The sequence below is a fragment of the Opisthorchis viverrini genome (genome assembly GCF_000715545.1).
Source record: "Opisthorchis viverrini unplaced genomic scaffold opera_v5_10, whole genome shotgun sequence".
Classification (NCBI taxonomy): domain Eukaryota; kingdom Metazoa; phylum Platyhelminthes; class Trematoda; order Opisthorchiida; family Opisthorchiidae; genus Opisthorchis; species Opisthorchis viverrini.
Window position 1 is genome coordinate 3456115 of NW_008751666.1, and position 16720 is coordinate 3472834.

At 45.3% G+C, this 16720-nt stretch overlaps 1 protein-coding gene across 1 annotated transcript in view; it reads right to left on the minus strand.

Annotated features, from left to right (window-relative positions):
• The window catches only part of T265_01011 (hypothetical protein), a gene marked incomplete at both ends in the record, with an annotated part of 28470 nt that extends 19045 nt beyond the window's left edge, over positions 1 to 9425 (minus strand). Inside the window, 8 exons of the mRNA XM_009164926.1 lie at positions 263 to 572; positions 1731 to 1947; positions 2838 to 2915; positions 3104 to 3315; positions 4670 to 4827; positions 6876 to 7220; positions 8897 to 9222; positions 9322 to 9425. Coding sequence (XP_009163190.1) covers positions 263 to 572; positions 1731 to 1947; positions 2838 to 2915; positions 3104 to 3315; positions 4670 to 4827; positions 6876 to 7220; positions 8897 to 9222; positions 9322 to 9425 — 1750 coding nt within the window. The remainder of the gene's footprint in view (positions 1 to 262; positions 573 to 1730; positions 1948 to 2837; positions 2916 to 3103; positions 3316 to 4669; positions 4828 to 6875; positions 7221 to 8896; positions 9223 to 9321) is intronic.
• Positions 9426 to 16720: the final 7295 nt, after the last annotated feature.

Genomic DNA, 16720 nt, shown 5'->3' on the forward strand with positions numbered 1-16720 from the left:
ATCCACAACCTTTCCCTACCCATCAAATGATGCACTGCGGTCAATCCACCTGTCAGCCACTGTTCCGTATCTCAACAATCACTCAGTAAAATAAAGCAAAACAACGGATGGCATCCGGGACGCACTCCATAAGTCCTGTCTAGATGCAAATAGTAGGTGGTATCGTCCATTATCATTATGTGACATTCGGGCTTTGGATTTGGCAGAACGAAATACATCCCAAGACCGTTACGATATAGACGACTGATGCAAAAGGACTCACAGGGTACTTTACCCAACATTGTCTTGACAACAAACTCCATCACTTCCAGATCTACCGTTGGGTCGAATTTCCGGGCAAAGAATACTGGTTCATCACTAGGTTGATATCCAAGACAACCACCGACACGAGCGCACAATTGCTGTTGTCCTCTCAAACCACGAAATGCAACTGGGGAGCACCCGCACCAATCGACGACTGATCCATATTTGCATTCACAACCACGCGGTCGATCCCAGTGAGCGAAACGCAGTGCGTGCGTGACAACCGAATCACAAAAATGGGTGTTCTGGGCCAGAGTGTGAAAGAACATCTGCGGGTGGAATCGGCAATTATAAATAGATGGGAACAGATATACAAAAGTGACAAAAGGGATAAGCAAAGTTTGTGCAAACTCCTACTGTTAGGATACAAAAAACCCACAGATACTGAGCTGCTTGGTCTTAACACAGATGATACACACTTTTAGAAGGCCAAATAACCGGTTTCGAATTACGTATGCAGTATAATCCCATAAAGAGAACGGAGCATAAAGAACCTAGCGAAACCCATACTGAACCCGCAAAACGGGGTTAGGGGAAGATTGCAATAAGCGTTAAGTAAATCAGCTTGCTACTTTACTATCGTGAAACAGAATCCGGGTTCACTAATAGGCAGTGTATGCCAGGCAACGTGGATGTTGCTCACTGATGTGTAGCACACACACACAAATAAGTGGAATTTTTTAACTTCAAAAGACAATCTGTGATGAATTTAGCCTGTCTGAAGTTGGAGCAAGGTGGGAAGAACAGAATCAGCTACCACCATTATCATCATTGTGCTCTACAGTGGTTATATATGTCACAGTTTAGCTCGCCGATGATCTAGGAAGTTAGGGCTGAGTAGCTACGCACTGGAGGCAGATAAATAGCTAGCCTAGTTCAGAAAGTCCTTCATCAGAGAACGCGGGGAGCCAGTGAAACGAGCACCAACGCTCGATACAACTAAACGGTGTTATCCTTGCGACTATGACTAATCAGTCCGAAATTCGTTGAGAAACAGGGTGAATTCACGACACAATTGAGCAAACCGACAAATGGAATCCAGCGTCTATCAGGAAGGAAGGAAGGAAGGAGGCATGAGGACAGGGATACAGCCAGGTTGCCCAAGCCTAGACAAGGGAAGTCCAGATGCAGAGGTACGGTGCGAAACACTAACCTTTCAGTTAGTAAATTCGCGCCCTAACAATTGAGCCATATCGTCCCCTATCAGGAATCAGCGAATGCTTGACCGTGCTTCAGTTCCATTAATTCGCGCTACCTAGATACAAGTCGCGAACAGTAGGAACAGTTGTTCCTTCCTCTAGAGTAACCACTTCGAAGGACCGACAAGAACTGATCTCTTCTGAGGTGTGATCTTTCCAGAAGTGTAAAATGCTACCAGGATAACGTGAGCAACCGAAAATCAAATTTACCGGAGTAGCAAGACTAACCTCAACAGGCAGAAGGCTGTACCGAAAATACTCCAATAGGTCGTTGAATAATGCGTCTCGTGTAAACGCCACATATTCGACGAACGCTCGTGGCAAAATCATCCAATCAGAACCGCCATCAAGAACGAATCCGGTAGGCAGGGGACGAGGACCAAGGTCCCACATGTACTGATCGCAACTGGCGAACAGTCGATCGAAACCCTGAGAAACGATGAACCTAATGGAAACCGAATGAGACATATATGAAGGATGAAGTAACATACGCAAAAAGTACAAACAGGGGGGACGTGAGAATGCTCAGAGAGCATTTGTTGACAGAGAAACGGAAGCTGTATGTATGTACGAGACGCAGGATTTTGGAGGATTAGCCCATCTAGTTTTCCGAACGGTCCCAAAGTTTATGCTAGAAATCATTAACAGTGGCACAGAATCTGACGCCGTTCTAACCTAAACTGATCCAGATAAGCTCCAACGTTTTGAGTTAGATCAGAACATTAAGACTAATCCATGAATCCATTTCTCGTGGCATAGTTGGTTTGTGATGGAAGGCCGAGAGGCATTGTGCAGCCATTTCATCCAAGTTGAAAGTCATCTAATGTAAACCTAGAGAGAGAGAGGGAGGGAGACTAAACCCATCGCATAAATCATTCAGCTGTCGCATCCTTTCAGTGCCTAACTGCCAGGTTGCCCAAGCCTGGACAGGATAAGTCAAGAGACAGAGGTCGGGTTCGAACCACGGGCCTTCCAGTCAGTGAATTTGCGCTCTCACCAATTGGGCCATCTCGCCCCACCCATCACATAATTTGGATGTCAAAATTTATCCACAACTAAAGAAATATAGGTAGTCGGATCATACATTCCGCTGGAAAGTCTTCACTCCAGGCGCTAACCAACGCCATATCATGTTGCATACAATTACAGGCCGATCATTAGACGCGCAAACTCCACAGAAAAAACAACTGTGAAGTGCTTCTCAACCTCTGAGAAGACGGTTAACTTCCCTTTGTAAAACAAAACTCGGAGCCAAAACTTCAAAATATAAGTATATAGATCAAGATTTAGTTGAACAGACAGAGCTTCGGTTAATGGATTCCCGGAAACACTTACTGAGGTCTGTTTGGATTGGAATGCAAGAAGATCTTGCCTCGTTGTTGACTGAGATAGGCGATCAGTTGATTTTGTGGTCTAAGGGTGGAAGAACGAGAGGAAATTGTGGAAGAGAAGGAATAGCAATAGAGTCGAATCGATACAGAACACAATACCGTCCTTCACCGAGATTGTCTGTGGGCAAACAAGCTTGCTGGAGAGTGGCTGTTAGGATCTGTCTGTGTTGGTAAAAGACAGATATGACATATAGGCAAATGGCTACTTACCTGACAGGCAGGTCGGTGCCACTGAGGTTGATGAAAAAATCCCAATGCCACTTAGAACCCATATCGACAATCAGGTGATGCATGGCGCTAAGCATCATTAGTAGCAGATCCGTCCCACCCCATATTGGGACCCAACGCTTTTCCGTGACGTACACGTTATGTGGATAACGTTTGGACAAATGAAGGACCCGTTGGTAAAGGTAATTGGATCTCTGGATATAGGGGGATGAGAGAATGGAGGGAATATTAGACCTCCAATTCGCGGGTAAGTGTTATTTAATGAATGATCTTAACTGCAAGGGTCATCAGCAGTGTTTAATAGACTGAAATTCATTCGTAACTTCGTCAAAGCAGCTCCTCATGTATAACTCCTGCGTAATCAACCCACACAAGGGGGCAAATATACTACCCTACACCTACATAAATCAGTGATACAGAGTGTTGGACTCACTACAAAGAACACAGTCACAGTTATTCGAGATCCCTTGTTGAAATGCTGAGTATTGGTATTACTATTATTATGATTATTATTATCGTAGTTGTCAGCATCACTGGTTTAGACTGCTCCTGCCTAAGCTTAAGGAACCAGAATATATCTCAGCCTTCATGCTTCTTTCGGATGTTACGGCAGCTATTAACCGGAGGGATGTTATGGTTGAATAACTACTGCTATCCAGAACTGTATGCGCATATAAGGTTACAGAGGTATAACATATGAGTGATGTTCGTTAAAAATCAACTTACCATTAGGCAAGACAGTGGGAGCAACTAGAAAACGAGGTAAGTGCGGGATCACGTAACTACGGTGCGCGAAAGTTGACTGGTGGATGTAAAACGTCGAGCAGTCGGGAGAAGTTGTAACAAGCTTAATACGGTAGGCAAAACCCACAGATATATAAAAAACCTAAACAATCCACATTATTCCTCGTCTGATGCTTGCTCACTGACGTCCAAAACGGTAGGGGCATGAGGTTCTGTTCTTGGAGGAATGTCTTGTGAGTGAGTCTCGTTTACACTTTTACTCGGGTTACAGACATGTTGTCTCGATAAAAGTCTTAGAATGAACTGGCGGGAATCTTAATGTTTCTGTAGAAGTCTACGGGATGACCTGACGTCAAGTCAAAGTGCCCCAAGGGATGTTTGAGCGCTGGCGTGCAATCTGACAGGTAGCTCAGCGGTTGGGGTGTGGTCTTTAGGTTGTTCCCGTCTAGGATCGGTAAAGTTGGCAGTATCTCACCCTTCGTACCTCCATCCAGTCGCACGGCAGCTATGCACCGAAAAGGTGTCAGAGCTGAACCACTATTATTATTATTATCATTATTATTATCCAAAGCGTTCAGCGCTCCTCAGGACATAGTCGTCCAGCCTATCGAGGCACCATTAGTTCTATCAGGTCATTTAAAGAACCTTAACCGGAAATGCGAAAAGGAAAGCTGCAGTGTCTTTACGTGAGAACAGGGTAGCAGCACTCTTCATAGGTGAAACAATGTTTTTTTAGAGGGGAAGGTGGTTGCAAACGCAGCATGCAAACTAGAACCGGGTGAAACTCCATCAGGGAAAACCCACCGCGTCTACATGAATGTAGTAGTAATGACGGGTGTAGAAAATCAGACGAAAAAGCCGCTTGATTTGGTACCAGCTTCGCCCGTGTAAAACCAACAAGTAGACGATTCGAACAGGCCGTACGACGTCGGGTGCAGTGATTGTGGACTGGCTCAAAGGATCTGGGCAGCAATGAAAAATGGCAAAGTGAGAGTGTATTGTTCAAGCTGTAGTTGAGTTCCATATTAGAACAGTTTCAAAACCAGCCGACTTTCGGTCTTTTCTATTGTAAGGTGGAGAACTCGTTTTTTGGACTTGCCGGAGAGTTTTGACCAACATCTACAGCACATGAAAACATGATCTGCGTCAACTTGTGTAGCCCAGAATGATCTGCGGTCCAGGAACTGAGCCTCTCCACGAGAAAAACATGGCTCTAATTGCCATCAATCGCTACTGACGAGACTCAGACCGTGCACCCGTGCGATGTAGAGTCTAGTTTGATTTCCCCAGTGCATCTAAGAAGCAGGCCTCAGTTGAACAGCAGAAGGGCATCGTAAATCAGACTAGAGAAGTGCCGAAGCTTACTTTTCAAGCATTTATGAGGAGTGTCATTAAAGTGGGAGTGAATGGGAGTGGGATCAGATTACCATATCTACAAGTGACGCATACAGAACTGTCACCATCACCCCTCGATGCTACACCCCATCGGACGCAGAACATGATTCATCTACATGGTCCGTCTGAAGTCGGCTCAAACGAGAAATTCGCATGGAAAGTTAGGCGTGGTGGTACCAGAAAGTTTTAAAATGCAGAGGTTAGTGCCGTCAAAAGCTGTTTCAGCCAACATGCAGAATACAGCCCAGAAGACTATGTATGGTGATATAACTGGGGACTATTAGATACCTCGTATCTGATAAAGACCAACGTCTAGATATCTGGGTAGGATATTTTCAACGATGGTTAATTCAGCTATCTGACTTTTTACACCTATTTCAATTGGCCCGCTCAAGTTGAATCCGCCCGTATGTTATGAATATATTGCTTATGTGTCTTGAGATACTGTCAGGTTGCTGAACTTCCGCCAGTGAGCCCGTATGCATGACAAAAGTGCTCGAACTGAGGATCCAGTGAAACCCATATTGACTAAGAAGGATGGCATCGATTTCATCAAACACATGAGCCCGAAATTGAACGTTGCCCACATTGCTGTTCAGGTTGGGGACTGATTTTCTTAGCTTATGTGAATTATGCTCAAAGTGGGCGAAACCGGTTGCACACTGCCTGTGGATTTCGAGCAGTGACGCTCGTAAATGTTAGTGGTCTACTTTGAATTAGTTGGCTGAACTCGTTTAGGAACACGGACGTGTTCCAGAGAAAGAGGGCCAGCTAATAATCGCATTTTTACCTAGAAAAAGGCACTTAACGTGACTGTTCCAACCAGAAAGCTATAGACCACGCAATCACCGTAACACGGCGACCAGCTCCTTCAACACTGTGGCATCCAACTCTTAAACGTTAGGCCAAAATCAGAGACCACCACACGAAATTTTAATCATCAGAAGAGCGGCCCAACTTATCCAAATGTGTAGACCGAAGCTTACGTTCTCCCCTCGAGTATGATGAAAACATGGGAGTCCAAGAAGAGCCTGCAAAGCCAAAAAATTGTTGTTTCATTTCTTGAGCACAGCCCACCTGCATCCGAATCTTAATGTGGCGGAAACCCCTACCTCGTCTTCATCGGCAAATGTTTATGAGTTCACAGTTTCGGTTCTAGTAACCAAAGGATCGAATGCTGACGGAACGCACTACAGGCTCTAGCATGTCTGCCTTCGCTGATAGACTCACAAGAACGAGAAAATTTAGCCCTTTTACTAACACAGACGCATTTACCTCATGCAACAAACTGTGACATAAAAAGGCAAAAACCACTTCCATCAATAACGAATGTGAGTCTCTATAAATGATGCGAGACGAATTTCATCAGTTTGTCGTCTGGGATAGAGGAGCTTTGAACAACGCATTCTCATGGGATGCACAACCATTTTATCCCTTAACACTTGTTCAAAAGACGCGATCTTTCGAATTCACGGAAACTCACAATTTCTTGGCTAGTCCTGGCAACTGTCATGATGCAGAAAAACAGATATCTCTGAATACAGATTAACGATCACGCAATGAGTAGGGGATTGAAAATCGACATAAAAATAAGTACGTACAAAAAATTTCATACCTGGCTGATTATGTAACGGAGGTAAGGAGGCCGTATCAGTTACCTGGATAGCGACCTGGCTGCCACACAACGGAAGTTGTAGCCGCTGGATGGATATATTTGCATGTGCGGGAAGCAAGCAAGGAGAGAAACAGGCAGATGGTGGAAGCCATGACCCAGTTGAAGGTAGCTGCTGCCTGCATCCACATATCCTGCTGGCTGTGGTAAATGCGTAGCGTACTCCTGACTGTCGACAAAGGTGCAAGCAATCAGTGTCCAGCCGGGGTTCGGTTAACACGAAAGAACTAAGAAGGTCCGTGTTGATGGCGTAACACCCGATTATTACGGGTTGGTCACCAGGAGGTTCTGTCAAGATCAGTGAAAATCAATCAGAAATGAATATAAACTAGGAATGAAGACAAGTTTTACGATATGTTAAAATCGTCAATTTCGAATGAATTCATAGAATGTTGTTAAAAAAGGAATGTCTTCTCAAAATGTACTGAACGGTAGGACGGAAGTCACATCATCTACTGAAGACAAAATGACTGAACCAGATAGTCTGTTTCTAATCACGAACCACCATAACGACCAAAACTAATATCTCCGGAAGCAATGCGCGCTGACTGAGGAATTGCAAGCTAATTAGTTAACAAAGCTACGAACGTGAACCTAAAAAAAGCATTTCAGCAAACATTTTCCAGGTTATTCAAGCTTAATGAAACGAGGGTGGATAAACTAGTACTAGAAGCACAACCCCTCTACACAGGCCAGTTTATGCAGACGCGTTCTCGCGTACGCATGTCGTATTAGCACTTTACTACCCTCATATGTGACAATCTATTCAGGAAGGTTGGAGAGTACTTGACAGTTAGACAAAATGAGCACCAAACGGCTGAAACTCTTTCCTATGAGGATTTTCTGGAAACTACTATGTCAAAGGCCATCTCCGATTCACGGTAAAAGTGAACTTGGATGTAGCCTAAACATAGTCTCTTATTGACAGGAACTAGAGGGCAAAAAATCAAACCAAATCGGCGCCCTTTCGGCACCTAGGTAGTATACCAACGGAAGGAGACCCTAGGGCTGAGATACTGCCAGGTTACCTAAGTCTAGATAGAAGCAGACGAGATGCTGATGTTGCCACGGAGGACAACAGTGTAGAACGGCCTTCCTTAGTTCACAACATAACGACGAAATCTAATTTTTAATTCCACCAAATGAGTGTGAGGTAGCGCAAATAACATTCATCGGGTTCATTCATCATTCATCAATGAAGATACATCATGGCTGATATGATTCGCAGCATGTTAAAGCACCCTGATCCTCTGCCACTGAAAAAGCCCACTGAAATTCAACGTAGATGGGACATCAAATACTGGAACTTGACAATACCACTTTCAATGGCGTCTATGTGACTGTGCAAACAGCTCGAAGAATTGTCTTGATCGCCTTCTCCCTTATCAATAATTTAATGAAGTTTCAGCAAAAGCCTGTTCGGGCTTGTTCAACAGCCGCCGTACGTTACGTGTAACTATCCGCTCAATCGACGGTTCAAGTGAATCCCCTTCCTTCAGAAAGAACCACTCTCCCAGTTGACACTGCCTGAGTGTATTTTAAACGTGGGAGAATCCCAACCTTTTATGCTGGTCCTCAAATAATCAATGGAAAATGTAAACGGGGTAAAAAGGAGTGAAAATCACTCAGACACTAATGCATCCGAAGGGAGTGGGTTAGGTCAGCTAAGTAAACACGTGGCAGAGTAACTCTATCAGAAATCTCAGGTACTTTTCAACAAGTACACTTATTTGCAAATTAATTTGGTTTTCACGGCAGGCTGCACTGAATTTATCGTTTATGAATGTGCTCATCATGTAGGCCCCAATAAGGGTAGAACCGGTCGTGGGCTGTCGTAGAGTTTTCAGCAACTTTGTGAGTAGGTTCCTTCATTTAAGTACTTTTGTTCAGATCATATCGGCCCCTGCTATCGAGACTGCGACTCGTGTGCATTCGAAACGTTAACAAATGTAAAGCAAAATTACTTCTGTGAGGACATTCAGTGCGTGTGTCCAGAGGTTTCATGGCAGCTCCGTTACACATCACATTGATAAAATAATCTCTGCAGTGAGTGGAGTTCGACCTGTTGAAAGCACTCAAAGCATAGCGGCTTTTGTTGATACAAAGAAATGCAGTATCAGGACGCGTGGAAAACGTTGAAAGCGATACTGGAACCCAATCGTCTAGGTTGTTCCCCACTTGTCCAAAAAAGAGCCTGCGTACAAGCAAGACTATGACGAATGTCTGCAAGGCAAGGGCGCATCTAAATAGATAAACGGGCAACCGACCCATTGAAGAGATGGTGAGGGAGCTGAAACACAAAGCAAATTAGACGAGAACACGTGCATTACGATGTTGTCTTCATCCGAAGGGGATTGATAGGAACTATAAGCAAATTATGATCGCAGACGGTCCTGGCCATTGTCCGCGCCGGTAGGAGCCCTCGGTGCTTCTCCACTGAAAGCTCTTGGTTTTGACTGTCGGGTTATCTTTGCGTATCCATTTGTACCTCATACTGTGTTGTGTGCATTGCGTTTGGCCGTGTTTTTTGTATTTTGTTCAGTTTTATTGTTCATTCTGTTTTATGAATGACGGAGTAACACTGGATGTTCCATTGTATATTTTCTTTCAGCTGTAACACCCTTTCGGTGCCTAGTTGACATGCCACCCGAAGGGAGCCTGAGGGCTGGGATACTGCCAGGTTTCCCAAGTCTAGACGGGGGAAATCGAGATGCGGAGGTCGGGTGCGAACCATGGACTCTCCGGTCCGTAAACTCGCGCTCTAACCACTGAACCATCTCGCCGCCGTAGGTTCCATTGTGGTAAGCCAACGACGGTGCTAGCGGACATACCCAAAAGATGGCTACACCTAGGATGCGTCTAATAATTACTTTTGCATGCACTTTGGGGCCCAATCGTTTGGTCCTACTCAGTCGAATTGACATTAATGGGCCACAAGTTGAGCATGCTGTCTCTGTCATGTCCACCTCAGGTCTTATTCCTTCGAATACAAGGCGTTCGGTTGGCTGCATACGTTGTTTGGTGCAAACCATATGCGTCCCTACCTCACGCCGGGGACGGCCTATTGGCTTTGAAAAACGTGACAAGTTAATCCGGAAACGGATACCAACGAACATGTCCCGATCTGAAACTGCTACGCTTCCGTGTCGGATTCCTTCGGGCGGTATGACCGTTAGGTACCAAAACGGTGCCATAGCCGAACAATTTCTTTTTCGTGTCGGCCGACTGTGATGATACCAAGAAATGCATCATCCTTTCAAAAACAAAAGTTGGGAGACGAAGAGAGCAGCGGACCACTATGATACGATAATATGAAAACCCTTCACTGCGGGAGCATTCAATGGCAACGTACCCCAGCAAACTGAACGACGGATGGAAATTCTAAGTAAATAAACTAAAATATGAGACAGATAGGTCGTGGTTCACTTACTACCCATGAAAATAAACTTGGTAAGCCACCATGCAAACTTCATGAATATGTATCACCATCCGGTGCCGCTAAAAAGGCGCTTGCTGTACGCAACTGCATTAGGAGTAAGACAGTACTACCTTATCCACTGAGTTCTCAGATCAAGCCGCCCCCCCTCCAAGAAAACCATAACAACCACTAACCCGCGGCTTAGACGTTTGAGTTGGAGGCTGAGAGCGGATCACCGAACAATACTATATCTTCCCACTGTCTAGTGGATCAAACTTTTGATTCAAGAACTCAAGGTGGGATAAATCAACAGAACCCCCTTTTTCGGCTTGAGCAACCAGGAAGTACGATTCGCCCTTGCAGCTCTTCGCTTACTGGTCTTCCCCCATCTGCCGGTTGTGTTTAAAACCGTCACCCAGAAAAATGAACCAGAATAATCACTTACTAAGCTGAAGAGATTTGATCCACGTCGCGGTCTTCAATGTCCGTACTTTATATCAAACTGGCCAACAGGTTGAAACCTTATTTCCCCTACGTCGATACATGCTGCACCTCCGAAACACACATACAAGACCTCACTTCGGTCGTAAAAGCATGGCTGATAGTAGCTACGGTGTGGGAGTTGGAGTCGAACCTAGAGTTAAAAGCGCCTTCCTGGATCGGATCCCAGTAAAAAGTCTTTGCGCTGTGGGGTTGTCTGGCTCAATCACCACTAATCCGGGTCGATACGCCAAACAGTGTTTATTTGTCGTATCAGCATACGCCCGACAGAATCTTCTCTCTTCCTTCAGCTGTAGCACCCTTTCGGTGCCTAGCTGCCATGCCACCAGGAGGAAGCACGAGAGCCGAGATATTGCCAGGTTGCCCAAACTTAAACAGGGAAAATCGAGGTGCATAGATCAGGATCGGACGACGGACCAGTAAATTCGCGCTCTAACCACTCAGCCATATAATATCGACAGACTTCTGTTCTGAGACTGATGACGGGTTATATCACAATCTGTCACGCCTGCATCGATCGGCAAGGACGGATATAGTAATCCTGGTGCGTGACCTGAGTACCCGATTTGGACGACTAAGTCAGGAGCAAGCAAAATTAGGTAGAAAATTTGGAGTCGACGCTCAGCGTACGAATATTGGGGAGCGGCTGCTTCCGTCTGTTCCTGGCCAGTATGGACTTCCAACACAAAGGCTCACATTGAGATACTTGGAAGCCGTCAACCGTAAGACAGCCATGGATTCAATTGGACCATGTGGCTATCAGCTAACGATGGAGTCTCAAAAAATGATTGTCGTTCCTTATGGGATAGATAAATTGACACCGATCATGCAATTGTCCAGGCCCGGGTATTGCTTTGCTTTTCGTCAGCACAACGCATGCGAATGCGTGGCAACACCACCCAACAACATCGAAAAGTCTCAGTAGCTCAAGAGTATTGTAGTGAAAGTTACGCTTTACTGCTATTTCCATTAATTCACTTTCACTTGTCATTTCAGCCTATACTGTGCTTATATGTTGAATAAAGCCTATCCTTAGGCGAAGTTTTCTCATTCTACTCAACGGATCAATAATTGATTAACTAAGTCATCGACTCCCACCACAATTTATTCAACATATGATAAAATTTATCCACTTGTGCACAACCAAATATTTCCTCTACCTGAATCGGTGAAAACGGCGTTTCACGTACTGATATCGGAACTGGCTAACGCCCTGGTTATTTCTATCGACTAAACACAACAGTTGGTAGTCGAGACAGATGCGTCTGATGTGGCAATCACAGCCACCCTAAATCAAAACGGAAGACCAGTGGCCTTTTTCTCCAGAACACTGTCTCCATCTGAGCAACGCCATTCCGCTGTTGAAAAGGAGGCGTATGTAGTAGTCGAATCTATACGAAAATGGCGACATTACCTCATTGGTAATCACTTCAAGTTGATAACGGATCAACGATCTGTTGCCTTTATGTATGATACTAACCATAAAGGTAAAGTTAAAAATGATAAGGTACTACGGTGGCGCATCGAACTTTCTCCCTTCAGTTATGATGTCGTTTATCGTCCGGGCAAAGAGAATCAAGCTGCCGACGCACTATCCCGCCAGTTTTGTAGCTCCGTGTCTAATTCTTCCGAACTGCTGACCATACACACCTCGTTATGCCACCCCGGAGTCCGAAGAATGTTTCACTTTGTCAGATCGAAAAATCTCCCATATTCGTTGAACGAAGTTAGGGCCGTTGGCGCACAGTGCAGGGTATGTGCGCAAATAAAACCTCGGTTTCATCGTCATATACAGGGAAAACTAATAAAGGCTACCCGGCCGTTTGAACGCCTGAACATCGACTTTAAACGACCTTTACCTTCGGTTACTCGTAACAAATATCTGCTAACGATCATAGATGAGTATTCGCGATCCCCATTTGCTTTCGCTTGTCCGGATATGAAAGCATCGGCACTCATCAGTTGTTTATGTCAACTGTTTTCAATATTCGGTATGCCAGCCTATATTCACTCGGACCGAGGCCCTTCATTCATGTCCGTCGAACTCAAAGAATTTCTGCATAGCAGGCATATAGCTACCAGCAGAACCACTCCCTATAACCCCCAGGGCAACGGACAAGTGGAACGGCTAAACGGAACGCTTTGGAAAGCTATCACACTCGGTCTAACATCTCGTAATCTCGACGTTGGACATTGGGAACATATGCTCATCGATGCTCTGCATGCCATTCGGTCGTTACTCTGTACGGCTACTAATTCAACGCCACATGAGAGAATGTTTGTTCACGAGCGTCGATCATCGTACGGACCATCTCTGCCTAGCTGGCTAACATCACCAGGTCCTGTCCTTGTGAAGTCGTTTGACCGCACATCAAAATATGACCCAATTGTGGAAGAAGCGACGTTACTAGAATGCAATCCTGAGTATGCCCATATTCGGCTCAAAGACGGTAGAGACCAAACAGTTTCCATCCGTCAACTCGCACCCGCATGTGGCGATAGGGGATCAGAAAATGTTCAGCTCGAGTCTCAAATGTTATCGGATGATAAGAACAGTGAAGGAAATGCTGGAATATTACCAGAGATTCGAAACAGACCGAAAACGAGCATATCAGAAAATGCTCAGAACCTTCTGATGCAACAGCAACGCACTCGTCCCTACAATTTACGTAGCCGCGAAGTCTAGATCAGGTGTTACAAACTTTCTTGCGTCCACGACGAAACGTTATTTCAGTGTTCCATTCAGACCCTCAAAATACTAAAAATTACTTTAACCATTTTCAATTGTTCATCCGCACTACGTTCATTTTCTGTTACCAACAACACATTTCTGTTAGGTTCAACTGACATTTTGCCTGCCGGAGTGAATGTAGTGAAAGTTACGCTTTACTGCTATTTCCATTAATTCACTTTCACTTGTCATTTCAGCCTATACTGTGCTTACATGTTGAATAAAGCCTATCCTTAGGCGAAGTCTTCTCATTCTACTCAACGGATCAATAATCGATTAACTAAGTCATCGACTCCCACTACAAGTATCGAGTGGGCCTGGCTAGAAAGCTACTGGGAACGGAAGGTCACGCGGACGATGGAGATTGGTTGGAGGTTACATGGAAGCAGGTTAAAGAAGCTACCCTATCAGCTTCCAGGACTGCTTGTCCAAGCCACCCGACTCAACTAAATGAACACTAAATCAGTAGGTCTTATTGCTGCCAGAAAGGCCATACCAGCAACTAGATACTATGGTGGCGCACGTAGACCGCACAAACACCGGATAGGGTCTGAATGATGACAGAACGGTGATGGATTTTGAAGGCTCAGGAGATGGAAAAGGCTTCCGCTATAAGCAACAACCGCGTCCTATTTGAGGTGATTCGATCAACAGATCACAAGAAGGCAGATTCCAGTGAAAAAAAATATGCAAAAAAGACGAAACGACATTGCACTTCCTTACTCGTAGTCTTCAGCGATAAGCTGAACACTTCAGCTAGCCTCCTGCAACACAAACACTGGAAGAACCCAGCGGGACTGAACGGGACGTCAATGTCAGCTTGCCATCAACCACAAAAATCCAGCGTGAGGTATCAGTCCTCCTCTACACCTGGACCCGATGGTCTGCACCACGCACTCTTCTATCAAGGTGACGTGATCCTGTTGAACAGTCGGACAACCAGACTACAGAATATTTGGGACGGAATGGAGCTCCAAAACCATCATTCCAGTTCCCAAAAAGGGCGCAAGAATGTCACGTGAAAGCCATCATGGGATCAGCCTGGTATTCGTCGCATCAAAAGTGCTCTCTGGTATTATTTTGCGTATATTGATCGATTGTTGAGAGACGGATTCGTGACAACCAAACATGGTTTTTCCTGGCCAAGAATGCATTGACCATATCTTTACATTGAGACAAATTCCTGAACAGCGTCACTCCTTCAAACGTCGCACGCTGGTCGTTTTTTTCATCTGAAAGTTGCATTTTTGGCTATGTCGATCGACAGAAACTCTAGGAGTGTCTGGCAATTAAAGGTGACCCTTCCAAATCTATATCCCTTATTAGGGCACTATATACCAAATCTTGAGGGAACGAAATGATCCAGGGGCATTCGCTCAGAAACACAGAGTACGCGAACGATACTGCTCTCCTTGGTTCCAATCCTACCCAAATGCAAGCCATGTTAAATAACCTAGACAACTCTACCGCACGGCTTGGTATGCACTTCACACCTGCACGGTGCTGCTACAAGACTGAGATGATAATAGTGATAATAATAACAACAGTAATATAATCGTTCAGCTGTGCACCATTTTGGTGCCTAGCTGTCATGCTACCCAAAGGAAGCTGCAACAAGACTGAGTGGGATCAAACCCAAACCTCATGTTTGCAGATGAGCCAATCAACGTGGAAGATAAACGTTTTACCTGCCAAGTTGTATAAGCTCTGGTGAATTTGCTGGAAATGAGATTACTTCTCTAATTAGGAGGACTCGGGAAGCTTTCGCCAACCTCCGACACCTATAGCACCGACGTGTCATCGGTTTGTCTGTCAAGAGAAGAGTATCCAACGCAGCAGTGCAATCCATACTGCGATATGAATGGGAGAAGTAGCTTCTGTGCACAGGTGACATACGAAAGATATTAATGTTTGACCATCAGTGTCTCCAAAGCACTGGTCGGGTCCGGTGGGAATAACGCGTTAGTAATGTTCAGACATGCCAGATGGTTCCAGGAACGAGCTTCCACACGGTGGATGAATTAATCGCGCCACATAGGTCACGCTGGTTAGGACATTTAGTCCGCAGGCCAGAAGACCGTCTGCATCGCGGAGCGGAAACAACCAAAAAGTGAACAGTATATGACTTGGAAACGAAGTATGAAAACGTTAACCAGTAAACTTAGCCAAGTCGACGACTACCGCCTCCATCGATGGAAACTCCGGAACTCAACTCATCAATGGTTGATGACACTCGTAGAAATGGCCCAATGGCACAGTCAATGGCGTTCGTTCGTCAAAGCTAGAGCCTTCAATGCGCGGCTAACCGATTCCTGAGCCGAACATGCCATCGCCTCCAAGGCTTGGCAGTATCTCTAGCGCAATCCCACTTTCCAGTGATCGGAACCGTAGCAGCTGGAACCAATGTGTTTACGGCACATGGTTTATAGCTGATAAATTGAATTTGAATCGAACAGTGCAGCACCGGTGTCCTTCGATGGTGTTGCCAGCAATGGTGGTAGCGATGACGTTACTGGCAGGCGCCAACACTGCGGCGAACGAGTGGTGAATAAGGGCTTACAACGGACATTGCACAACACTGGCTAAAGTTCCGGGGAAATAGAAGCGATCGGAATAGAGGAAGACAGGACAGGTGCAACGTCCCTATTTTTTAAAGAAATATACTTCTGTTCAAGTGAACGAAAGAGAACCTCCGAGTAATGGCGGTGTACATTCTCCAGTCCTCTACGACCTAGACTCGGTATCAGTCGCGCCAGCTTGAGCACCATTCAATGAATCGACGCAGTTAGCACCAATCCTCCCAAATCTCAGTCGCAGCGTCCTCATACACTGAATATCACCATTACAAGTTTTCCACTTTTCATTTTTGCGACCTGTACAGAGCGCATGAAAAGCTTCGTAGGATTTTACTAACAAATATAGCCTTATTTTGGTTTATGTGTACTGCAACAGAGTTTTTCTCTGTTTGTTCCAGTTGCATTCCGTCTGACTGCCGGTCGTTTTGGAACACATTTGTGGACTCTGACCACGCGCTCGTCCGGAGTCGCTTCGCACTACGTTTCCCGGGGTCGCGTAAGGTGCGGACAAATCGCATGGCAACTGAAAGACTGGCAGATCCGGATGTCAGACGAACTTACA